Source organism: Limanda limanda, chromosome 3 (genome assembly GCF_963576545.1).
Source record: "Limanda limanda chromosome 3, fLimLim1.1, whole genome shotgun sequence".
Taxonomy (NCBI): Eukaryota; Metazoa; Chordata; class Actinopteri; order Pleuronectiformes; family Pleuronectidae; genus Limanda; species Limanda limanda.
The window spans coordinates 6,223,335-6,250,333 of record NC_083638.1 but is presented as its reverse complement, the minus strand read 5'-3'; the positions used below and the strand labels follow the sequence as shown (position 1 = coordinate 6,250,333).

The window sequence follows — 26,999 nt, the reverse complement described above, 5'->3', positions numbered from 1 at the left end:
AAGTGTTGACTGATGTTTATTCAGAGTAAAATAAATCCCTGGATTTTCACAAAGACAAAGAGATACAGCAGATTAATTTAATGTCGTCTTCGAGGCACACGGGATACGATCATTTTACCAACAGTGAGAAACTCATCTACTAACACGTGTCTTGTTAAATACAAAATAATACATATTCATGGTCTATTGGAAAGTGAACTAAATCCTCATTTAGGAAAACAATCTAAAAAAGAGAGGCATCAGTAGATAGGTGAATAAGGCTGGAAGAGAAACAGTAGGTCCTCACAACAAGTTACAGTCGACAACTTTGGCATAAACCCCTCGTGTAAAAAAAAAAAGGTAAAAACACAAACATGAGGAACTTTCTAATGAGCGATATCAGTGGCACTGCTTGTTTGTGTCACTGACACAATAACAATATCTCTTCATTAACAGAGAAGCAATAGAAAAAAAATGGAACCAACTTGTGAACCTGCACGTTCTCAGACAATCGTTACTGGTTAGTGTAAAACAATACGATACACTGACGTGACACTGAAGAATTATAAGGCATCAAACGGGAAATAATCGCTCATGATAAAGCACATCAGGTGTTCATGAGAAAATCATCATTTACAAAGTAGAAAAACTAACAATTAAAAAGTTTAAAAAGGCAGCGATCGAACACAGATTTCAAATGCTTGAGTTTATGTGAAAACTAAATGTTTCAGTAGAAGAAGACCCGTGATGTGGGTTTATGAAACTTGCTGCTGCGACTAGGATTAATAATTTCTGCAAAGTGCCAGTTTAACTCCGTCGATCTTTACACCCCCCCCCACTCTCTCTGGTGTCACACTAGACCCACACATTGCAAAGTACATCAAGGGAATCAGAGTGGAAGAAAACTACAACTGAGTTACACAATCTCGTGTTATAACTCTCATCAGTTTCTCTCGGAAGCTTTTCCTTACAGCGCTTGTGTCTTCACTGTGGAGCAGAGACATTTAAGTCCCTAATTACTTCAAGAAACCTTGTAGTGTTCTTCCACCCGTTGTTTACCGAGATGAGATCTTCTGATGTACGATGTGGTCCCTCGCCTAACTTCTCCTCCCCCTTGAGTCCACTGCAAAGAAAAGAAGCTATGGGCTGTTGGAGTGGGGCACGCGGTGATGAAGTAACCTCCGTCACCCACACACTTCTCTTCTCTCGCTTCTCTCAGTACGGCTCTGGCTTTAGACTTCGATATAGGCAGCATGTGAACACCATCCCGATGATCTGGGGATTGGAGTGAAGGAGGAAGGAAGGAAAACACATTTTAACAAAAACCTGCAATCTCAACGGATGCACTGTGTATTTATTCAGTCTCTGTTTAGGTGATGGAAGAAGTGGAGATTGCTCTTCGCTCACCTGTACGCAGGCAATTCCGACACCGACCGCTCCAATGATCTTCAGGTGGTCCAGGATGAATTTCTCCAGTTGAGTGATGCAGCCGCCCTACAGGAAAAGCAAAGTCTCACTGCAAATAAATGCTATGTATACACCTCACATATGTACTTGTCTTTTTTTCCCTCTTACACCAAAAAGAAGTCTATTCTAAGACTCTGAGACATGACAGAAATCCAGATCAGGTGGTGGAATCTCAACCCTGCTGACACTCTTCCATCACTCTTCCTCACTCTTCATCCTCTCACCTCCACCTTGTAGATGTTGGACGGGTGGCTCCTGCGGCCACACAACTCAGTTTGAGTCTTGCAGCAGCTGTCAGGCACCTCCCTGTAGTTGGATTCTCTGGAGCGGATCCAGATGCTCGCGGCCCAGTCGGATGAATTGTTGCTCCCACAGCACTTGAACTGACACGGAAGACGAGCGGAAAACATATTTTAGCTTCACAGGTAGTTGGAAGAGTTGAAAGAAAAACCACGAAACATTGGAAAACCGTTTGCTAAGATAAGCTAACTGGCTGCAGAAAAAAGGGAGGCTGTCAATCCTCTTACCGACAGTATATTGTCAGGAAAGCGAATAAGCTTTTTTTTTGCAAAAAGTTTAACTATTCCTTTAAATGTGAAAGTGCAGAAAGTCCAAACAAATGGCTGGAAATGGTGCAGAATAAAAAGTTAAGAACGGTATAAAAAAGAAAAGTATAAAAAATAAATGCCGGCATCTGATAGCCGGGGGCTTTTCAAACTCGTAAACCCGAGCATTAAATATAAACCAACTACACCTCAGATTTATCAATTTTAACTTTGTGTGCTGTCGACTGGTATGAGCCAAAGAGATGGAAAATACAGCAGAGAACAGAAAAGTCCTTTAAGCTGAGCTGAAGTCAGAGGGACGACAATTGGATTTGTTTTGACTCACCCCATCATCAAATCTCTAATCTGATGGGATGATAGGTTTCCAGTGAACAAGCCCCATTTGGGTCCACGTGACTCTGATAAGACGCTCAGGTTCATTTAAAATATGAAGCTGTGGAGGCCTAAAAACGTCCAGTTTGCTTTTGGGTCAAAGAGGTTCACTGTAAAGAACAAATATCAGTTGTCGTCTAAGACTTTGTTCTAAAAAAAAAATGTAATTAAACGACCCTCCAGACATTTACCTCCTGCTGCAGCTTGTCCACAGCCCTGGTGATGCCTTCATGGGACTTCTGTTGATATTTCTGGGTCATGGTCTCCCTCAGGTTCTGCTTCAGCTCCTCGTTCAACTGTTGAGACACAGAAACGAAGACAAATGCATCAGCAGCTGGGTAGCAACAACCAAAAACCTTGAGCCAGCACAGAACACGACCATCAGTTAATAGTGGCAAGTGTTGACATTTCTACTGATGAGATTCATGTGACACAGAACGTCATCGCTCTCTTGACAAAACAAGTCATGGACCCCAGAGACGAGGACCCAACCGGGGCGAAGACAGAACAAGTCTGTGTTTTTTCTGTTTGTTCGCCAGACCAGTGGCAGACAACGCTCACTGGAGGAGTGGGAGGTCTGGGGGGCTCAGTTTCTATGGCAACAAGCCAGCTGGGGAAACCACTGTAAATCAAGGCTGGAAGGAGATATCAATGGAATGAATTATGAAGAGAGGGAATGGAGGACGGAGAGAGATGAGATGGGAGGTGACGATAAAAAGAGGAAAAAGAAGGGAAGAGGAGGCAGAGTTAAGGTTTTTATTTCACCTGTTGACAGTTTCTGCTGCGGAGTTGTAATAAAAACAGCAATTCCAGGTTTAGAATTGCTCAATAAGTGGAGACAGTAGTGGCAGGGGGGGGGGGTGAGAAACATTATGGCTCTGCATTACCCAAACAGAAATAAAAAGCATATACGAGTTCGAGCCTCCATTAAGGTGGTGATTACATCGCCATAAAAACTAATCAGGCCGGTAAGTTTCAGCTGCAGAGTCACACAGATCTGCAGATCGTCCATTATCAGCAGCAGTTTACAAGGTGTGTGATGACAGGTCAGCGAGCGCCATCTAGAGGCAAAGGAAGGTAGCAGCATCTGCCGTTTGGACACAGGTGCCAACTGAAGATTCTGACTGATACACCTGCAGGATCTTTCTGTTTCATAACTGGAGTCATAATGACCGGTGCAAGGATAAGAAACAAGAATCCAGAATCCTTAGGGATGTTTTTGAACTGGGTTGATTGAGTGGAGGAGGCTGAAACAGATTCCAGATCAGTTTATAATCAGGAAGGCGATTTGAAGGAGGGATAATGTCACACCACCTAGATTAACTTGCCACTTCTGCCGTTCCCTCTCCTAGCCATCGCCCCATCCTCAATGAGAGAGAGCTACGAGTGAAGGTTTGTGTGTTAATGAGCATCACATCGTTAATGCTGTTAACTAAGTTGCAATTAACATTTGGTATTTTGCAATCCAAAACTAAGCTATTATTTGTCCACTAGAGGCTTCTGCAACGCAAATATGCACATTTTTATACATACTTTAAATATTCTGATGACTTATTGGCTGCACATGGAAAAAGTGCAATAACTATTACTCACTTTGCCTGAAGGAGGCAACACTGAGATGTTTACATGAGCAGGTGTAAACTGCTGCTGCCGTCACTTTCCTTTATAAAAGGTGGAGGAGGTTGTAACATGAAGATCTGTTCTGACACCGGTTACGTGAGGTGTTTGGCATCTGGTAAAAAATGCAAATGCACAGTTTTCCTCAACTTATCACTAAAGAAAGAGAAATAATAAGAGGAGGAAGAATAGAGGAAGAGAAGTGGCGTTAAGGGACATTAGCAACGCTCTTCGGAGGCGAGTAAAGGAGAGGCAGATTTAGGAAGCAGGACAGGAGCTGTGGAGCTCAGCGACTGCTCATGTTCACAGATGTGTATTATGAATGAGGCAGTTATAATGATATCACTGCACCAGCAGACTGAGAGAAGTCCTGTTGCCGAGCTACAGGCACACCGGGCTTTAGTACCGTAGTCAGGGAGGGACCGTTACTGGTGGAGAGCAATGTCAAGTTAATATTGCACAAGGAAAAAAGGCCTGATTTGCAGCTGCTGGCAGCGCAGACTGTAGAAGTGAAAATGTGAATGTGGCAGCAAAACAGCTGAACTGTGCAGAGGGAGGTTGTCGGGCTTAGAATCACATGCATAGTTTTATCCCTTTTAATCATTAACCTGTGTTACTAGAGTTTCTTATTCTTTCTTTCTTTGGTGAGAGAGAGCAGCTCTGTCTGACTACACCAGTTGAGACAAATCAAAAAATGATTTAAATAAATGTGACACTGTGCATTCAGCCTTGTTATGTGAACAACTTGAGGCATTTTCGTTCCATTTGGACTAAATGTAGCACGAGTAACATTGCCGGTCTGATTTTTGTATTTTTAATGTTCTGTCTCATATTTCCTCCCTGAGATCTCATTTGTCATGCTGGTTTTGTCTCCATCGCCACGTGGGAACTGAAAGTGTTGTGTGTGTTTTATTACAACACTTTCAACTACGCGCTGAGATTAGGCAATATGAAACATTTGTGGAGAATGCTCTGTTGATTTAGTACATCAGTAGTGGACAAAGTAACATTACCTTACCTCATTAAGATTCCCACACAATAAATACTTTGTGTCAGATTTGAAATTGTGCTTTTTGTCAATTGAAAATATTTTCAGCTGCTCCTTCAAAACGTATCATGATGCATTGTACAGTACATTAAAATATACTATTCCTTCAATGGGACCAGGGGGGCGGGGTTACCTGCTGGTAGTAGATGTACGCCAGGACGCCGGCCAGGATCTCCAACAGGAAGATACACAGCAGCAGGACAAAGTACTGTGGACAACGGGAACAACAGAGGAGAGAAAATACAGTCAATGGATTCTTCATGTGATGAAACAGCTTTTAAAGTCAAGGTAGTTTGAACTAAATATAAACAAGACGGCAGCTAACGGTGATGAGATTGTGCCAAAACTGTAAAGCTGCAACTGGACAGTTAAACGATGTTAAACATCAAAAGGTTTGCGTGAGGCAGACGTGCACAATTTTAAATCAATGAGCATAAGCGAAGAGAACTAAGAGAATACAAATGTTTTTTAACTTTAAATATTGAAAGATGCAGAATTGTCAACTTACAAGTTGTCAAAAAAAAGAAAGTTTTACAATTTTGTACATTAATTAAACCCCACACATGTTTCTGATGTAGTCAAATACAACTGCACCAAGTAGAGCCTTAAAAAAAGCCATAAAACCCTTAAACTTAACTCCTCAATCCTGAAACTATAAAAACTTTGAGTCAGTGCTCAGGGGCACATCTCACCCGCTGTGCCTCTGAGTGATGTTTGCTTATCGTCTGTATCTGATTCGTGACCAGACTCAGAGGAGTTAGAGGGAAGGTCAGTTTTTTCAAGCCTAAGTTTTTATCAGACCTGAAGAACAGAGGAGATTTTTATCGCACCAAAACCTTGACCCCAATTCCTCCGGCCTGCTGCTATCAGAGGGTGAAAATTTGCCCGGTAACGTGGACGTGGTCTTTGATTCGATAGCTTGGTCTGATTAGATCTCTCAGTGGCTCTGGGTCTGAATGCTGAGCGGACTCAGATGCTTTGTGACGACGTGTTGAAGGTTTGATGAGAAGCATGACAGCAGAGGAAGGACTCAAAGATCCCAAAATGTACTTCTTGTGATACTGAAAGTAGGTTTTATCTTTGATGATCCTGTGCTTTCACTATACTCTTCGATCTAGCAACATCTGTCCATTAAGTGAAAGTTCCTTCAAGTAACCAAAACCACAACGATGATACCTTTGAATCTATTTGGTGTCCTGCATAGAATTAGCCCCAAAATGGCCTCTACTTTCACAACAATATTGGACATTACGACCTATCTGTGACAAAGTGTAACTCGGCCTTTAGGCTTGTTGCATACTTCCCTCTGCAGTCTCCACAATGTGAACTCACAAACCTCTGCAGTTATGCAATCATGGCCGGAACGCGACTCTTCAAATTTGAGTCATGATTTCCCCTCTGTTGGTAACTGGCTCTTTGGTCTGTGGGTCCCCCCGACACAACCACTTTCTCTTCCAAAGCACAGATAGCTAAATAACCACGGTGTAAAATATAAGAAGAAAGAGGAAGCAAGTAGAAAACAACACACAAGATTTACAACGCGGAAACGGAGCCAGTGTACAAGTTTCAACAAAGATATATCACACCACAAACAAGGTCCACTGAGTAAGTACAAGTCTGTGACAGCACCGCACTTAGGTTCTGCAGCTTTTTGTTCTCTCCCTATTACACACACACACGAACATATACATTCTTCTTCTTCTATTTTAACCATCACATCTAAATCCAAAACCCTTATCCTAACCTAATTGCAACCCAAACCCCAAAAGATGGAAAAGGTCCTTAAGAGGAGGAGGATACACACACAGACATGCAGCCCCTGCAGACTGCAGTTCTCTGGGTCTGCTCCCATTATACCTATATACAGTATTTGCATAATGCAGAAAATCTATTTCCATTCCAAATGCCTGTGCAGAAATTGGCAGAAGGGCTTTTGTGTATTCTGCACCTGCCGTATGGAAGATGCTGGAGAAGGACTTGAATCTCAAAGAAATCATCTTTAAATTCTTGAAAACCACAAGTTAAAGATTCCTGAATATGTCATTGTTATTAACTTGCCCTTCTACAAAGTAGAACATCTTGAAAAGTCCTCATCCTCTTTTTAATTTAGTCTTTTTTTGTGTTTTCTGTCTGTAGCTGTGCTTTTGTGCTCTGGCCTGGTTCTTCTCAGAAAAAGAGATTGATGCTCGATGTGACTTTCCTTGATAAATAAAGGTTCAATAAAATGTTGTCCATCTTCTACAATCTCGTGCAGCCTCGATGACAGGTGATCCGTGGCCGTAATCTCAACTCTTCAAGACGCACCATGCATTCAAACAAGAAACACACAGGTGAGTTTATTTTCTTCACAGTTGCACAAAGACACACACATCCTCAACCTGGTTTTAGTTGTTATTCATCACCATGTAGAAATCAATGAGCAGTAAACTTGGTAAATATCTTTCTTCACACAACACTGAGCAGAGCTTGTTGTCTCACTCCTTGCTGAATGGTGAAAGATTCTCCTCAAATAACTGTGCTGCTGAATAAATGCTCGAGGGTCATGAGCAATGGTCATAAGAGAGAAGTCATGAAAGACTCATCGGGTTGAAGAGCAGACCGGCTGCGAGCGGACCAGCACGACAGCAGGGAGCCACGAAGCCAAGATCGCTTTAACCTTTGCCTCGGCTCGCAGGTCTGCCAGCCTGGTGCCTCAGATAAATACGATCCAGGGCAAAGAGACAGAGGAAACTTAAACAGTCAAATAAGAGGAAACTAAATTCAAATAAATGGAAAAACAGGCACAGACTTTGTGAGACAGTATTTGTCCTTACATGTTGCATTAAGTTTATTCCTTACAATCAAGTTGCGGTGCTTTTCTGTATTTTATATATCCATTTAAACTAAATACTTTAGTCTGATCACTGTGAGCTAAGTACTGCCTTGCTGAACTTGTGTTTATTTTATTTTCTTTTTTTCTTTATTTTGTTTGTTTGTCTGTTTGTTCTTTTGATTTTGTTTTGTTTTTCTTCTTTAACTATTTATTTATTTTCTTAATTTTTTTTTAATTTTATTGATCGTATGTATCTATTTATTTATTCATTCATTTATTTTTAGTATTACTATTATATTGTTATTATTATTATTATTATGATTTATGTCATCTATTCTTTTATTAATGTATTTACTTGCTTATTTATTTATCCTTTCTCTCTTCCTCTATCAACCCATCTTTTTTGTTTTTCTTTTGTTTGTTTTTCTTTATTTTTCAACTATATGTGCTCATCTGTTGGGGCTAGGTGCCGGAGGGAGGGGGGTGGGGGGTTGGTATCTGTTCTGTGGCATGTTGAAATTACATCTGTAATTTTTACCGTATGGAACACTATTGTTTGTTTGTTAATTATGTAAAATTCAATAAACAGATTGTTAAAAAAAAAAAAAAAAAATACTTTACTAAGCCTGAATGAACATGAATGCTCCCCAGAAGTGAAGCCAAACTATCTCAATGAGCAACTAATCATGCACCCTGTTAATGGATGGGACAAAGTAAAAATGCACGTCAAAAACATTTTAGGTTGTTCTTATCAGGCTGATGTTTGTTCAACTTTAACATTAAGTAAGTAGAGAGAGGAAGTGAAGACATTTTGTCCGTCTTTAAAAACAGTCTATGATTGGACCAAACAAGAAACTGGTGATGTTGTTTTGGGCCTGAGAAAAATCAACTGCTAGATGCAGCCCTGCTTTAAACAAAAAACCTAAAAAGTTTAATTTGTGTAATTATTTATCCATTTTTAGCTGAGGGAAATATATATAAAAACATAACATTTCAGCTGAAGAGATGAAGCAAAAGAGATGTAGAGAGAGAGAGAGAGAGAGAGAGGGAATGAGAAAGAATCCAGTCCGACTGCATGAAGTCAGTTTCTCCACAGGTGGATCCAGCCCCTGTTAGGACTGTTTTCCATTTGGCTCTTTGTCATTTGGAAGGAAAAACTCTCGCCCTCCTCTCCCCCGGTCAATTACGCTGTTCTGTCGCTCTTCTACAAAGCAGACACCCCCCCTTCTTCCAGTGGGAGAGTTTCCTCTTTTCTCTCTTAGTCTATCCGACCTCTCTCACACCGGGCGCAGATCATCTCTGATATAAAGTCGGATACGTCCTTCTCTTTAATCAACAAACAGCTGCACAGAGTTTACTTCCACCTCACAGCTGCTGATGTTACGGCCGCATCAGCTTTATTTTGTGGTGGAATTTGTTGACCTTTTGGTTCCGGGACACTGTTGCCAATCACCGCTGCTCTCTCGCGAACTTCCAGCTGTTACCGGGCACTCAACACAGACAGGAAAACAATTAATCTACCCCCCCCCCCTCCCTCCGCCCTTATGTTTGCCCTCTTTAACAATCTCGATAGCATCTCTCCTTGCTGACAAGTTCATTCCTTCACTGTGATTCATCGCCCTAATCTCAGCTCTTCAGGATGCGCCGAGCGTTTCAAATCTAGTGCACAACACAGAGGAGAGGAGGTGGTGCGTACATCTGGATTTACACACAACTGCTGAGTCACAAATCAAATAATCGGGACAAAGTGAGAGCTTACAGAGCAGCGATCTATAGACCTTTCAATTATGTTTTAAAGACTTGGATAAAAATAACAACAAAACACACATAGGTTGCCCGGGGAATCTGCTGTCAGCCTCAACATCCCAGCTTTTCTTTTGACCTCAATATTCCCATAAAAGTAAAAAGCAGACTTATCATGCATGTTGTATTTACAGTATTATAAGCAACTACATTTTTTTTAACTACTGTCTGTGAAGATTATCTCTCATCCAATAGTACTGATAGTACAGATACCCTATATGTGCAGTTAACCTCAATCAGACAATGATAGCTTTTTATATTGTATAGTGCAGGGGTCATTCTACACCTGCCTGTTTGGAAGTTCAGTGACGGACTCAGAACACAGAGCTGCAGAATCAGATGTCATCGACGTGGTTGTGAATGCAGTGTTGTTATGATCAACATCAGTTACATTGATGAGTATAACGTTGCTAAAGACCAACGGTGGCAATATTCAAAAAGTATCGGTCGTCCGAATCGCACAAAATTCAACATTGCGGTGTATTGGGCACTTAAAAATACACATAAGTCTAAGTTTGAGGCAAATACGATCATGCTCACACATATGAATGTAGTATTTGACCTTCGTCTCCCGTCTGTGCGAGCGAGAAGGCAAATAAAATAAGTTTTGTTTTTTTAAGAGGATAATTAAATGTGGCATTAATTTTGTTGTGGTGCGGCGTGTACAGAAATATCTAAACTCATTGTTCTCTAGAACCTGCTCACTAAACTTAATGAAATCTACATTTAACATAAGTGTGACTGTGGGTTCTGGCCGTGTTTTAACACTTGCCTTTTCTCAAGCTGAAAATATCTGGCTGAGCTGAATTCTTCTGGATTCTGCTGAAAACTGGATAATGGCAAAGATGACGCATGATCTGGCAAAGCTTGTGAGGCAGAAACATTTGAGTGGTGCCAACAGTGATGTTCCTGTATAAATTCAACATGTTGAAATGTGTGCTTGAAGGCCAGAGAACTGTGTGTGTGTGTGTGTAGTGTTCCTGTCTGTGTGTGTGTGTGTGTGTATTTCGAGCTGCCATGCAGGTGTCTCTGCTGGAAAAACATGAGCTCTGTCTGTGTTCAGCATGTGTCAAATCAAAATGAGAGACGTGCTGTCTCCTGTGAAGTTGGTGTTTTGTCTGACGGCAACCTTGGCCTGTATTGTTTCTCTGCACCTGTGCGTCTGGCACCAAAATGTCCTTCTAACAAACTCATTATTCCTGAATGTCGTGTATTGTCCACATTTACTTTTTGGCTTAAACTAAATCCGTTCCTAAGCCAGGAATGACCTCAGTGAACAAATAAATGAATGAGCATCCTCCTGAAGAACATCCTGAATGAACTCAGTGACATTTTGTGTCTCTCCTATTATCACCATATGTGAAAAAGAGGCTGGAGGAAAATAGGGGCATAACAATTGGGAGTTTGCAACCTAGTGTGATATGTTAAACTGTATAACTGGCAGGAAATAAAGAGCCTTTGCAATACAGAAACAGTAATTTCCTGACCGGCATTGACAACATTTCAGAAAAGATCATTCCCCCGTAATATTAGATTAACTGAGGTTAAGCTGCATGTTAAAAAAATTATTCAAGCAAGACAAATTAATGCCAACGCTGACAAACGTAATAGCTATTACTAAAAACTGGTATATCTGTCTTTTCGCCCAACAACAGGTGATCACAGATCTAACATGAGTCCATGAGCTCGAGATGTTTTTAAACAAGTTGCTTACAAATGATTCCCACTATGTTTGGTTCTGATTTTGTTTAGGTTTCTCAGCCCGAGTGACTTGTGCTTCACACACTTGGATTTCTCAACCCTGACGTGATCTCGTACCACTCGCAGCAGCTTCCTCTCCTCCTTGAAGGTGGCGCAGCAGCCCAGCACGCCTGTTACCATGACGATGGCTCCGGCCAGGACCAGTATGTAGGCGGAGGCAGCGTAGGTCTTGGAGGAGAGAAGGCTGATGTAGTCGCTCTTCTCCACCAAGGTCCAAACACCCACCGCCATCACAATGCCCCCTGCCACCTGGGAGAAGAGCATGTGATTAGAGCAGAAACACGACTTCGGTCCCTGAAACAGGATTGAAATGATTTAATATGAATGTAAGCGTCAAGGCGATGGAGGAGGAGCCTGAAATCATATCTAGAATCAGTTCATGCTGCAATATAACTGTGAATGAGCCAGAAAGAGCTGCTCAGGTGCCATTAGGTGATGACTGAGCGTTTTCAGCATCACAAATGAGAGGATTTGCTGCTTTTCTTTGTCCTGAATGACAACAAATGTATTATTTGTGTGTTTTTGACTGTTGGCAGACAAAACAGATCTCCCCTTACATCTACTCCTTTCATTACCCCTGTGTCGTCTATAAACTAAAGAAGAGCAAGCTTTTCTCTGTTGCTGCTCCTAAGCTCTGGAATAACCTCCCATCCCACCTTAGGTCTTGTAATTCTTTCGATAATTATGATATAATATAATTTAAAAAACAATCCTTTTTAATCTTGCTTTTAATTCAGCCTGATTCTGTCTTGTGGTTCCGTTTATTTCTTATTGTTCATCTCACTTACTTTCACCTTGTGTGTCGTTTATTGCATCTTCCTCTCACACTGTTTTGTATTTTCTATTTATCCACTTGCTGTGTTTGAAAAGCACTTTCGCACAACTCCTGTTGTTTTTAACCTGCTATATAAATAAATCTGATTTTATGTGATTGCATTTTTTTGGGGTGTTAAGAATTGAAATAAGAAAATTATCAGATAAATTGATCAATAAGATAAAAGGTAGTTAGTTGGCACACTTTTACTTTATCCAACACCGCCGGTTGGGAAAATTTGCTTTAAAATGATTTGAGATGCAGGAGTTTAGCTCTACACAGCAACCATATGGTCTCAAATCTGAGGCATTATTATAAGCCCACAGGATGGACTGACTGTAATCAAAAACAAACATTAAAAAAATCTATGCTTCAATCCATCAAATAAATACTTTCATAGTCCAGCTTTATCTAAGCTATCAGTTGAAGTGAATACGAGGTAAATCAAATCAAGATGATATATTACTACGAGGAGTCAGCAGATGGTGCAGCTCTGCTACAGAAATCTGTCATCCTGCCAAAGCCGTCAATCTAACTGCCTGACTAATTCAGATTTAATGTTCAAGGCAAGAGGACGACCACAGCAAGTAGACACTGACTCAGACTGCACCACACCCAGAGAAAGAGAGAGAGAGAGAGAATGAGAGATGGGAATATTCCAATTAAAACTCTGAACTGACTACTTGACAGGACCAGTAATTAGCTATATAACCATCTGTTCTTTTTAAAATGTATATTATTATATTATATAACACAGCAGACTTCACATTAACTTGATGCTAGAGCCATGCAGCCTGTAAAAGTCAGGGATCCTCAGTGTTTTTCATCCTAACTGCCTGTCGCCACCTGCATGTGAGAGGTGAGCAGGTCGATCCTGACATGAAGAGGTGTGTTGGTGCTCAATCAAAACTACAGGGGATTTAATTCACTCTGTAGAGACGAGTCCAGACAAATGATTGGTCTTTTTTAACATGACATATATAATAGTGACAATATTTCAAATACAAATTTTGAATTAAAGCCTCTCACAACGTTTTACAACACTCTTGCTTCCTGAATAAAACATTATGACCCTTCAACAACAGAATCAAGTCTCCGAACGTGGTTCAGTCGCTGCAGTAACTAAACTGTGTGTTAAACCTGCTGTTAAACCTGAATGAGACACATGAATTAGTGAACCCTGTCCAACAGTGATTGAGAGTTTCCACAAGGGAAATACAAACTGTGGTGACCCCTGGTGGCAGCAGGTGGTAGCGACTGCAACTTTTGAAAGTAAAAGGACCATGAAGTGAATGAGATGTTATTTCTGTGCATTTTCTGATTCACAAGGCAAACATGTGCATTTAGGCAAATACTGAATATGTGTCGTCTATCAGCTGGATGACACTTTTCAATGTCCTCATGCACAAATGTGTTGCACGTGTAGTTCATGATTCTGCATTTGATTTTGTTATGAACATTGCTGACACAAGAAATATTTTGTTTTGATTGCACTGCGCTGTTGGCTCAAGGTAATCTCCTTGGCCTTCATAATATTAACAAACACGGCAACTAGCAAGTGTATTTTAAATAATAATTATAATTCTTGTGTAGAACGCAGCTGTTGTGATCTGAAAATAAATCCCCAAAAATGTAAAATAATCATAAGGGAGGAACAGATGATACCCTGTGCCGTATTATGAACATTAAACAAATAAAGCAATCATATTTATTTACTTATTTAAGAAGCATTCACTTTTTTTAAACTCAATCTGATGTAAAAAATTTCATAAAAACAAAAAGTGCATCAATAGTCAACAGGACATCGTGACCATATGTTGCTCCTGAGGTAAACTAACAGCTGTTATTCAGGAAATTACTTTTTGGAACTGCAGTGTGTTCATTTAGTTTAGTCCAGAAACACTAGGTTTGCCATGCAGCTACACTAAAGAATTTAAAAAAATTATCTCACAATCGGTCAAAAGAGGATCTAGTCCTGAAACATCCATAGATCTGTATCTCTGGGGTTTGTCTCAGCGATCTGATTCTGTCAGACAGATAATTATCACATATGGGCCGAGCTGTAAGTGAGATCTCACGCTGAGGACGAGACAGACGCCGACAGTACGGCTGCTTCACTGGTGTCTCACTCGTATTGTACATAACACATCCGTGTCATAAAACCAGTTATTTGTAGATGCTAATGGAAGTTTTGAGGAATTCAGCAGCCTCTGTGTGAAAGAATGCAACTTGGCTTTGATTCTATGAAGTGGAAATGCAGCAGGCCCTTTATCTATCGCCAGAATAAAAATGCTTTGTTGACTGGTTCGGAGTTTTATCAGCCAACTTTTCCATTTCATAATATTAAATATGTCAATTGGGGACAGGCGTAGTGCGTGTATTACTTTCCTTTTAATAAGGATATTTTATAGTTTGTTAGAGCTGAGATTAGTTTCTTAATTTCAATCGAGAATTGTCCTGGAAATTTCACCCTCACATAACCTCTTTCTCTTTCAGCTAGTCTCACATTCCTCTTTGGAACAAATGGCTCATTCCAGAAAGCTCTTATCTGCCGTTCCTTCCCTCCCTATGACATGTAGGGAAACTACCTGCTTCATCTAAGGTCCTTTCTCCCATTTTAAGTCGGGAGTAATGACTGTTTCTTATCGACTCCCTGACAGAGAGTCGTGAAGAGCTCTGGGACGATCCTCGTTTGCTCTTTAGTTTCACATTCCCACCAGAGTTTGTGTTTCTGGCCCAGTCTGACTTCTTTTCAGACTCGCTGTGTTCAAAGATCCCAGCATTCCACTTGGTGATAAAATGTTATAAGGCATGACCAAATCAAAAAGATAATACAGGAAGCAATAAAAAACGTTACGCAACCAGATTATAAAGGTTGTAGGGCACGCCTGCATTTTGGAAAAACTCTGCCTGAAACATGCAGGAGCTTGAGGAGCTCTTCAGACAAACTGAAGCGCTTGTGAAGTCAAGTCCTTCGTGTTGGCTCAACTCTGCCCGACAGAAACTTACCCAGAAGAGAAAGTTGAAGGTAAACAGGAGGTATTTCAGGCAGATGGTTCCACATGCTTCCTTTTTCTCTTCATAAGCCCCCATGCTGCGAAAGACAACAGATCTTAGGTTAGATAGGACAATGTTACTACAATAAGAGATGTTTTAAATTCCTAAAACACATTCAATACACAAAAATTGGTGAAGAGGTGAAATCTCACAAAGAGATGCATTTTTTTAAGTTCCTTGCAGCTACAGAAAATACTTTTGTTGCAATTAAATATTTTCATAAATTCGATCTCAACTAAATAAAATAGAATGAAGAAATCACAAAAAATGTCCAAAGATTTAAAAGGCAAATTGTTCGTATTATCCAAGGTTCCTTCTCTCATTAAATCTTGGTAATAATGACAGTGATGTCTTCTTTTTGATTTGTCTGATAAACGGCCCCAAACCCAAATACATTCACATTAAAGTAATATATGACAATAATGAAAAGCAGCCGAACCTCAAACCTGAGCAGCTGGAACAAGAAAAGTTACAGCTCTCTTAAAAAATGATTTAAACAATTGAATTTAAGAAATGGCTGCAGTTTAATCTAATCAACTAATTGTTGCAGCTTCAAACTGGATGAAATCCCAGTGGTTCTCTGACCATCTAAAATAACTTTAAGCTTAATTAAGTGCATTGAAAGCCAGTGATTTGCTTAGTAGACAAAGACTACAGGGCCCCTAAATAAATTGCTTGTGTGAAACCCTTTTACCAGATAAGATGTAACAGTCAGGGCTAATGGCGGCCGTGGGGGGGGAGTGAGACTCAGATCAGCAGTGTCGGCAGAATCAGTGAGCTGAGTTATTTCATGTGTATGTAGAGAGAACCATGACTAAGCACTGAGTAAGAGCTGGGAGTTTGCCAGCGGCTGGAAATTATACCCACCCATCCGTCCTCCCCCCCCACTGCTGCCTGCTACAAACATCCAAAATATTCTAATTTTTCTCCAGAGAATTCAATATTTTCAGCAGCGTGCGTTTCTAAGATGAAATGAGTGACAGTTCAGGTTGAACACAATTCCTCGTACTTGGGCTGAATGATTAAAAGTGTCACCGGTTTTCTTTGTAGAGGAATGAAAATAGATTTATCCCGATAATCTCTGTATTTAAAAAACACAGTAATATATAATGTATAACACTGGCTTCTCGCTGCCTCTATCTTTGCTCCCTGAGTCTCACATCTTTCTTTCCAACCGCACAATTTTCTCGGCTGACTTGCGAGTCAAGCCCGGACTCGCCTTCCTCCTCCTCCTCCTCCTCCTCCTCCTCCTCCTCCTCCTCCTCCTCCTCCTCCTCCTCCTCCTCCTCCTCCTCCTCCTCCTCCTCCTCCGACAGCCTCTTATCAAACCCTCATCCTCCTCCTCCTGACTCTGCCGTCTGCTCCCCCGACTTCACGTACGCTACTGTCGCTCCAGACGAGTGCTCCTCATGAATGACTGAGTCTGTCCCCGGCCCTCGTCTGTCGACCATCTGTTTTTTCCGGTGGACCCTCTTGGCGAGTTCCTGTTAATTAAATTCTAACGAGACTTTATTGACGGAGCCATCTCTCACTTTTCAGAGCAGCTGAGTCAATAGGAGGCAACTTCCGGTTAAAAAAATGCTTAAATGGAGAGATGCTCCAGAAGGAACGTCTCCTCTTCATGAAGGGTTTAACTTTGGAGAACACTGGATCTTTATAGTGCATCTTATTAGCTCAGGATGAGATGTCTTTACTCAAGGGCACATTAAACGAGACCTGTCCCTGTATCTCAGACTGTCGGACACACTCACCACCATTCACATTATAACCCGTCTTATCTACTCAAGGAGATTACAGCGGCGAAATACTCGGAACAGGTCCTGGATATTCTTTATCGTGCACATGAGAAAACAGATTGTTGTGAGCATAGATATCGTATATAAAGGCTAGATGTCTCGTTCCAGATCGTTTAAAAATCGGTTGAAAATTGAGCAAGTTATGGTTATTTACCACTACCAACACAATGTTATGGGTGAGCGAGCTGCCCCGTAGCAAGATGGCCGCCATGTGGTGACGTCCGTCTCCGTTGGCCGGCAACGCAGGCGAGACATCTAGCATTTATATATAAATCTATGGTTGTGAGGGCTTCAGAAGTTACAGGTCAATGAATGTGGATGAAGCCTTTCTCAAGCCTGTTGGGAGAGAAATGATAACTTATTGCCGCTTTTTGCACAAATCACCAGTTTTATATTTTCAACCATGTATTTAACCATCATTTCTGAAGCTCTTACTGAAATATTAACTCTTGTGCAATGTCTTATCTACGATTGATCCATAATTCAACATAGAAGGAGAGTCTAAACGTGGAGCTGTCGCTGACTCATGTTTTTAAAAGTCTAATAAACAGTGAGGGAATTCCAGAGATTAGTCCCTGAACAGATTCATATTGGCAGAGGAGTTCCCTTAACCCCACGTTTACTTGACCAGACTTGGAAAAACCAGTGATCGGATTTAACCTGTGTGAACAAAACCTTTTATCTGACGTAGACAAAAGAAGTTCTGTATGAAAGTGAGTCACGTTTTAAAGTACGCATGAATCACATCTGTGTCACCTCGACACACTTCACCTGAGACACAGGAAACAGTCTGACTCAAACACTTATCATTATACTGTCTCTCAGTTACTTTTAAATAATTTACTTTAAGGGAAATAGCCAAATATCCTTAAGGTGACATCTTCATGTTGTTAACTTTGTCTGATCAACAGTTCAAAATCTAAAATTTAAATCGTTAAACACATATTAGACACAGAAATACAGCAAAATGCTTTATCGATTAATTGATTCATTCACTTACAGTTGCTGCTCCAGAAAAATAACACATTATCTTACAACTGTAGCATCTCTCAATTAAATTTGTAACATAGTTTGTTGTGATAAACATAGTTTGTATAAAGAAAATAGTGAAATATCTCAATCATAAGTGACCAATGTGACACTTACTTTTTACTTTGTGTAATTAACACAACGCAACAACTACAATAAGCCAATTAACAGACATCATACAAAGAAATGCAATCCGTTAATTGATGGATTGACTTATGGTTGTTGCTCTAGACACAAAACGAATCACACTTCATGATTGTTATTGTTGAGCAGATTGTGTGTTATAAAAAGTGAACAATGCATTTCTATTACAGATCCGGACTTGTGTCTGCACAGAGGTGGAGAGACCTCCTTGTGGTTTCGAACCCACAACCTTCCTCTGTATAAACCACGTTTGTTTCCCCCCCCACACACACACACACACAAACATGGACCTCCATCATGTTATATTCCATCACTTTATCCACAGCTTCTCCACAGTTTGGTGTGATTTGTATTTTCCTCGGTGTTTGTGAGCCTGAGGCTGCGGAGCATCGGGAAGCTAACGCTAAAGCTCCCGAGCCCCCCGGGCGCAAAACCACCGATTTAACCCGAAACCACCTGTTTTTAAACAAACTAACCACTGTTGATGAGTTGTGGGTTAACTTAGTGTCCGTGTGACGCGGGTAAATGGTTCGTCTGGGTCGTTTATTTAGAATAAACCCGGTGTGAGAGATGCTAGGTGTCGGGCGCGATGTGGGCTAGCAGCGGCCACTTCCTGCTCCGTCCTACCTGCCGTGCGTCGGAGCTCCTGCCCGGGGAACACAGAGGAACAATGCCGGGTAGGGGGATGGATGTCCTGGACGTGGCCGGGTTCAGGTCCACTTTCCTCCGGGGAGAGAAGGGTTCGCTGACAGCCGAGTGGAGCCGGAGGAAGAGAGAGAGAGTCCCGGAGCTGTGGAGCTGAGAGAGGAGAGGCTGGAGGCTGAGTGACTCCTCCCCGGGACACCTTCACTGTTCCGGGGCTGTTCTTCTGTCCCGGGGCGATGCTTTCCTCCGCTGGGCGTCAGCAGCAACACAACCTGAACACAACATGTGTGTGTAAAGGATTCATATGAACTTTATAAATATTATAACTAGTTATCTGACTAAGTTCTTCTTTATTCACTTCAGCAAGTTAATACAATTATTATAGCGGTTTGGTCAAAAGGAAATAAACCTAAATTTAAGTGTGTGAATGTGTATGTGTATGTGTGTAGTTGTATAAGTGAGTATGTATGTATGTATGTTTCTATTTGTACATACATGCATGTGTGTGTGTGTGTGTGTGTGTGTATGTATGTATGTATGTATGTATGTGTGTGTGTGTGTGTGTGTGTGTGTGTGTGTGTGTGTGTGTGTGTGTGTGTGTGTGTGTGTGTGTGTGTGTGTGTGTGTGTGTGTGTGTGTGTGGGTGGGTGGGTGTGTGTATGCATGTATGTATGTATGTATGTATGTGTGTGTGTATGTATGTATGTGTGTGTGTGTGTGTGTGTGTGTGTGTATGTATATATGTATGTTGATGTGGATGTATGTTTGAGTGTATGTATGTATGTGTGTGTGTATGAATGTATGCGTGTGTGTGTGTGTGTGTGTGTGTGTGTGTATGTATATATGTATGTGGATGTGTGCATGTATGTGTGTGCATGTATGTATTTATGCATGTTTGTATTTGTGTGCGTGTGTGTATGTATGTATGTATATATGTATGTTGATGTGGATGTATGTTCGAGTGTATGTATGTATGTATGTATGTGTGTATGTATGTATGTGTGTGTGTGTGTGTATGTATTATGCATGTTTATATGTGTGTGTGTGTATGTATATGTGTGTGTGTGTGTGTGTGTGTATGTATGTGTGTGTGTGTGTGTGTGTGTGTGTGTGTGTGTGTGTGTGTGTGTGTGTGTGTGTGTGTGTGTGTGTGTGTGTGTGTGTGTGTGTGTGTGTGTGTGTGTGTACGAGGTGGACATCGTTACTCTAAAGCAAACAAAGCTCAGCTAATTAAACCAAAGTGATATATTAATGAACACACTAGATACAAGCAGAGGTTGAGGATGAATAGATTTAATTTGAAAGGAAGAACATCTCTTTTCTTCTCTCATCGACTAAAGCTTGAATGAGTGTATTTAATAAACCCTGCAGTGTATTGATCTCATGTCAGATCAATAAACCATTAGGACGAGCTGACCAGGTTAATACTGTAAGAACACACTGGTGCCTTGTTCTTAAATAGTTTATTAAAGGTCTTTACTGGATAACAGATCATTTACTTATGCTTTATTGATCAGTTATATATTAAGAAGAACCATTTTTAGAGACTGTCGGTAAAATCCACCAGCATTTATTATTTAGCTGTTTATCTAATTAATTCATTAGGGATGCTACTAATGGTCTGGTTGTTCCGATGGTTTGAAGAACATGTGGACATTAACAAAAAAGCCTTCATGAATGATTTATTAACAATTATAGACAAATAACTGATTATCTATTAAACCCTGCTATCCTTTAATGTCTCATATTGAATACTGCATTCTTGCTGTTGTCCCTCATGCACTGTTAACAAGGTGCAATGCCGGGGGAGGATTTCCCGCAATTATAATTGGGTTATACTCAATCTCAAAAGCTATATATAATAATTTATCAAACACAGCTAAAGTAATTAACTATATAAATGGCTATAAATGGTTCACTATTATCACAACATTAGACAGTGGACGTCCACAGCTGCAGTGACCAACATGACCTCCTTGTTAATGCAGGTCACTACATATCTAAATGTTGCTGCTCCGATCCAGTGACGCTCTGATCTGTGTCTGTGTGTGTTGAGGCACATTCACCACTAGATGACAGTGTTTTTTCTTTTCTCAGCTGCAGGTGTCTTTCCCGGAATCGTTACCGTAATCCTGAAGAAGACACAGGAGGAGCTCTGACAGAACCCGTCATCATTTACTCATCAAGCCTTAATCTGTTGACCTTCCTAGCACAGGTCAGACTTTATTAATACAGGACCTTTCCATATAAACCATATTGATATTATATATCATTTTATACAATAATATTGTCTTTTGCACACTCTGTCTACATATTCTTACACTCATAGTATATTATATTACCTATTGTATAGTCAAATACTTATATTCATACCTCTACTATATATCATATATTATATCATACTCTCTGTATATTCTTGTATACATAAGTCTATATACACATATTTATACATGTGTACATGTTATAATTATTATTATTATATTACTATTATTACTATTATATATACTGTTGCTGCCATTATTACTATATACTGCTATTATATTGGTATAATTATTACTATACTATATATACTGTACTATTTTTATATACTGTCTAACAATAACATTACCATCATATCATCAATATTATTACCATCATCTTGCCACTGCACCTTATCTACCTATTTTATTTTTATCTTGTGCTTCTGTTTTTTATTCTTTCTACCTCAATATTTTTATTTTATTCTATTGTATTGCATTTTATTGTATTCAAATATACCGGCTGCTATGAAAACTTAATTTCCCTTCGGGGATGAATAAAGTACTCTATCTATCTATCTATCTTTCAAACAAATCAATTGCAGATCTAAGTGCTTTCAAGTGATTGACAAAATATAAAAAAAAGGGATTAATACATTCAAACCAATGCACTCATATATTTGAAAAGAATACATCATTTAATTTCATCCACAAATTATTAATAACATTATTTTAAAAACTACAATCATTAATAGCTGAAGCCTGCTGCCATGAAGATCAGTGTAAAAACCTTGTGCCTGTCTATTAGAGAGTTGTTGGTGGTGGTGTGTGTGTGGTGGTGGTGGTGGGGGGGGGGGGGGGGGGTAGAGCTGTTGCTAGGCTGCAGAGACAAGCTGTCAATCTGTGCTGTGGCATCCTGCATCATAAGGAGACAGACGGACAGCGTCAGCCTCTCAAATCAACCTCCACATGCAGGTAAACACACTTTTGTGCTTCGGCTGCAGTTTGATAGAATAGTTGTAGAAATCCTGTGAAAGCAAAAGGAGAATATTGATGATTTCCGTGTAAAACAAACAAGCTGATCTGTAGTTTCTTAAGAAGATTAACTGGAGCGATACTGAGGACGACAAACTGGGAGCTCGCTCACAGCAGCAAAAGCTTTTTCTTTTAAATCACACCTCTGTTCTTGTCAAAGAAAAACTAAATATCAGGCGTAGTTTGATAAAACCTAAAAAAGTAAACATTGATCTAACTCTTCTCCTCAAATGTGTAGCCATAGCTGTGGGAAACCGTGAACAAGATGTTTCACCTGTAAAACCTTCATCTGGTTTTATTTGTCTTTGTTGATGCACATTTGCAAACAGTGGAGCTGCTAACCCAGATTCCCACTGGGACGTCTTTCAGGAGTGAAGCAGACTCCTGGCCGAGGCCCCGGTGTCTGTCGCTTAATCTCCCTTGCACCTGCTGAGGCTGTGCCGAGCTGTAAAAATAGAGGTCATAAGAGGATCCGCCTGGTGTCGGTGTGAGGGAGTCGGCTGGAGAGTGATCCTGGCTCAGAAGAGGCCCAAAGAGCCGAGGCCAACATTTACACTCGCTGCTTAGCCAACACTCACAGCGGCGTCGGTGAAAGGAGAAACACAAACAGTTTGTTCCTAAGTGAGGATGAGAAGGAGCAACTCACAGGCTGATTAAATGATTTCCTACTTTCTGGTAAATATGTGATTTTGTGCTTAAACATGCTGATGGGATTTAATTTGTAATCAGTGTAGGAACTTGTTTAAGATGTTTAAAGTTTAATATTTTCAATTGAAATGCCTGTATTGGCACCGATAGGTTTGGTTTTATTTGTCAGGTTCTGTAAGAGGCTGAGAAACACGTCAACACAATCAGAGAGGTGGAGTACATTTTCATTTTTTGTGCTTTATTTAAGGAAAACATAACACTTTAAAATTCAATGTCCCTGTCGCTTTGTTTAACACACAACAATCGACTATTTCATCGGTTGAATGAAGTCACAACTTTCCGACAGAACGAGAGAAGCAGAAATGTGAAGAAATAAAATACAGAGCATTTGAGGAGAGGGAAGTTTATCTGTGGAGCACATTTTAATCAACAACGCAATTCAAATCGCTTTTCATGAAATACAAAGTGAATTTTAACAAATTGTAAAAGCAAAAGCAAAAAAGGATGAGAAATCGATTTTGGCCCCAAACTATTCATTCCTTTTCAAATCATCAGCAGCACAGAACTCTGAAAAATGTTGTTATATCATATAAAGGCTGTTATATTCAGATTGTTTCTGAGTGTCATATTGTTTGATGTGAAGCTTTTTACGTATATTGAAAACTGCTAAACACATAAAGTTATCATTATAATTATTATTGTTGAGCTGGAAAGATTTATGCTCTTTAAAATGTCAGTTTATACTCACATTTCATTATTTTTTAAAAGGTGCAAAAAGAGTCTGAAAAGTGTGAATTTTACCTGCCTAGGTCGTCTGGGTTTTGTTTGCTTCTTTGTTTGTTAGTTAGCAGGATTCCGTAAAAACAACATAACCGCTTTCCGTGAGATTATGCTGTGGGGTGAGATATGACCCGAGAAAGAATTAGTTAAACTCTGGTGAGAATCGGTATCAGGGAGCAGATCTTTCTGTTTCTATTCAACCTTTTGGATGATTTGTCACAGAGTAATGATCTGAAAACCCGGCAATATGTTTGTTTGAAGTCTACAGCCTCTACAGTGTTAGACAGTTAAATGGATCCATTGTAAAATGCTTGGATAGGTTTTCTAAGTTTGTACTTTTTCTCTTTCAAATCAAGTCTCTGCATCAGTAACACCCTACAACAAAGCCTGCCCAGTTTATCACAACACTGATGAGTCTCTTGTTTTCTTCAACAGAATCTCTGCGGGATGTAACATGGACACTGATGTCTGACCTGTTGTGGCCTCCCAGTGCACGAGGGCTTCACCCCCACACAGACTGGAATGAGTTGCTTGTAAAAACTGTGTAAAACAGCTGTGACATGTTCACATCTTCCTGCGGCAGCTCCTCCCAACCCAACACTTACTGTCCCATTTTTAACGGACTTCAGTTTTTCAGCGAGTGAACAGTAGCCCTGATGTTGTGTAACCTCACCTGCGTACAGGAAACCAGAGTGGAGTCATCAGAACGCCTCATCAGGATCCCCACACAGTCAGAGCCGTAGTGTGTGCGTGTGGATTTATGTTTCTATGTAGTGCATGTGTGCGTGAGCGGTGCAGCCTTGGATCCATCGTGGAACCACAGTCCGTCCGGGCGCCCAGCCTTCGGGCCGGAGACGCTCCAGACCAGCAACTACTCTCTGGTGCTGCTGATTCAGTTCAGCCTGCTCTCCTTCGACCTGTTTGTCAACTCCTTCAGTGAACTGCTGAGGACTGAACCGGCCGTGCAGCTGGTGCTTTTCATGTAAGTTACAGACAAACATTATCTTTGGCTCCAAACAACCTAAAAAATCATTTGCTTTGGAAGCTGCAATGACATGAAATGATGATAATCATTTCCTTCTCTTCTCTCCTTCTTGTGCTTCTCTTTGACAGAATCCAGGACATTTCCATCCTGTTTAACGTGATCATCATTCTGCTGATGCTGTTTAACACCTTCGTGTTCCAGGTCGGCCTGGTCGCCATATTGCTAGAGCGGTTTAGAATGCTGCTAATGCTCTCTGCTCTCTACCTGACCTTGAGCATCATACTCCACTCCTGGCTTATGGTACGTAACAGCACAGGAGAGAATCTACCAGTGTTATCAGGGGACTTAACAGATCTTCTAAGTAAAGGGACATTTCCTGTTTTTTATCGTCTTTTCAGAATCTGCGTTGGCTGAATACCAACAAATTTGTGTGGACAGACGGTCTTCAGGTGCTGTTTGTGTTCCAAAGAACAGGTGAGATGATAAGTTATATGTTAAAGGTATTTATGTTGAGTAAGGGCTTTTTTTAAGCATGTTTATTCTGTCAAAGGGTAAAAAAAGGATGTACACAGTAGTTTAAATTCTTAAACACACCAAGTGAAGCACATAGTACTGCACTGATCATATAAATTATATATTGAATTGGAAACATGCTCAGTTCACAGGATGTTTTAAGTTTTGTTTTCTTTCAGCTGAATTTATTTAATTAATATAGAATAAATGATGCTTTTACCTTTAACAGGCTAATGTCACCCTGATAACTTAATGAATCACAGTCCTGATCATGCAGATGATTTTATTCTCTGAAGGAGGAAACTGATCTCGTCCTCACAGTTTATTGTTTCCGTCTGTCCTCAGGCTCCACACTGTGATCAGAGAAAATGATGTGGGTGTGATTTTCATACACGTATAAGCTCCTAAGTGGATAAAGGGATTTATTGTCTAGCTGTTGTGCTCTGCAGGTGATGCTGTATGAGAACTTACTGCAGCCTTGTTCTCTTTGGCTGTGTGTTTACTGTGTCAGCACCCACCCAGCCAGACAGTTAGTGGGTGATGCAGTGTTGCATCACCCGCTTCGCCAAATCTCTTTAATCATCACGTAAAGATAAGAGACAGTGAAGTCTGCTGACCTCAACTGTTCTTTCGTGATCCTGAAGACAATGACGTAATTGCTGGAGGGGATTTACAATGTCTGATTGTCTGTGTACAGTCACGTATTATACTGTCTTAAGTAAACTCTATCACTGTAAACAGTAGGAGCAAAATAAATGCAAATAGACTAAACACAAGCAAATTCAGAAAATACGATCGATGCCACAACAAATACGTTGTAAATACACATTGCAACCAAATATACACACTGCACTGATGACAAATGTTTTCCTTTGGGACACAAAAACCTATTTTAAAATCATAAATGTCAGCATCTGTGATAAAGTCACCTCCGAGTCTTTACTTTTTATAAATATTTTAAGACACTCTCACTCAGGGAACCTTACAAATAAAGTAGAATGTGGTAAACAAGTATAATTGCTTGTATATTTAACCTTCTCTTCCATATACCCCCTGTTTTCAGCTTCTGTGTTGTACTTCTACTTCTACAAGAGGACCGCGGAGTACCTGGGTGACCCTCGTCTCTACGAGGACTCACCGTGGCTGCGAGACGTCTTCGCTCAGGTCAGACAGTGATCACACGATGCCACAGACGCCAGAACCAGAGCACGGATGGAACAATTTACGCAACATGTGGAAATATTTATTTTATTTGAAAACGTAAAATGGGCAAAAGTGACCACCTCAATACATTTGTTTTTAAAGATACAGGGAATGTATTGTTGATACATATGCAGTCACAGTCACATTTTGGAAGGAATAATATTAAAAGTATTCTGGTCTAAAATGAACTTCTTGAAGCGCAGGTGCCAAAATCTGGCAGGATTTTTTCTTTAGAACATTAAGGCCAGAACGTCTCGAGAGTCCTGTTTTGCTGTTTGATGATAAAGGTGAATGAAAAGATTGTTCCTGTTACATTTGTTTGAATTCTGTTGGTATTTTGTCACCACATGCCCTTTGTTCTTCCCTTTTTATAATGCTATGAATTTTTTAAAAGACTATTCTGCATTTTATTTTCATATATTTACAAATTGTTTGTGTGGAGCTTTGAGTTTGTGTGGCACTGTCAATATTGAAATTCAACTATTGAGGCTTTGGCTTAGTCGTAGATTTACACTGTCTGGAAAACTTGATAAATTACGTGAATGTGTGTTTCATTTGCAAAATAAAGTGTTAAATACAAACAGTGTACACGTCAGCTATGAAGACCATCATCATTTACTCCCAAACCAGTAGATTGAACAGGTTACATACAACAACAAGCGGAGAAAGCAGAATCGCGGGCTGAGAA

The 26,999-nt window shown here is 40.3% G+C and overlaps 2 protein-coding genes across 2 annotated transcripts; one reads left to right on the top strand and one right to left on the bottom strand.

Annotated features, from left to right (window-relative positions):
• LOC132998586 (CD151 antigen-like) lies at nucleotides 1–19,113 on the bottom strand. The gene is made up of 8 exons (XM_061068307.1): nucleotides 18,893–19,113; nucleotides 15,249–15,333; nucleotides 11,483–11,674; nucleotides 5,183–5,257; nucleotides 2,576–2,680; nucleotides 1,671–1,829; nucleotides 1,387–1,473; nucleotides 1–1,254 (listed from the first exon to the last, which is right to left on the bottom strand). The coding sequence occupies exons 2-8, from the start codon at nucleotides 15,330–15,332 to the stop codon at nucleotides 1,195–1,197; spliced, it is 762 nt and encodes a 253-aa protein (XP_060924290.1). The 5' UTR covers nucleotide 15,333; nucleotides 18,893–19,113; the 3' UTR covers nucleotides 1–1,194.
• LOC132998847 (transmembrane protein 138-like) lies at nucleotides 18,855–26,284 on the top strand. Its single transcript, XM_061068593.1, has 7 exons — nucleotides 18,855–18,979; nucleotides 21,014–21,125; nucleotides 23,675–23,729; nucleotides 24,409–24,592; nucleotides 24,724–24,895; nucleotides 24,994–25,069; nucleotides 26,172–26,284. Exons 1-7 carry the CDS (start codon nucleotides 18,855–18,857, stop codon nucleotides 26,282–26,284), a joined length of 837 nt encoding a protein of 278 aa, XP_060924576.1.
• The last annotated feature ends 715 nt before the right edge of the window (nucleotides 26,285–26,999 follow it).

Coding starts and splice junctions, on each gene's coding strand:
- LOC132998586 (XM_061068307.1), bottom strand. CDS start 15,332: ATGGGGGCTTATGAAGAGAAAAAGGAAGCATGTGGAACCATCTGCCTG. Junction 1,830..2,575: donor TGGACAAGCTGCAGCAGGAG/GTAAATGTCTGG, acceptor CTTCCGTGTCAG/TTCAAGTGCTGTGGGAGCAA. Junction 1,474..1,670: donor CCAACATCTACAAGGTGGAG/GTGAGAGGATGA, acceptor CTTTTCCTGTAG/GGCGGCTGCATCACTCAACT.
- LOC132998847 (XM_061068593.1), top strand. CDS start 18,855: ATGTGGGCTAGCAGCGGCCACTTCCTGCTCCGTCCTACCTGCCGTGCG. Junction 24,593..24,723: donor GTGCAGCTGGTGCTTTTCAT/GTAAGTTACAGA, acceptor TCTCTTTGACAG/AATCCAGGACATTTCCATCC. Junction 25,070..26,171: donor GTTTGTGTTCCAAAGAACAG/GTGAGATGATAA, acceptor CCCTGTTTTCAG/CTTCTGTGTTGTACTTCTAC.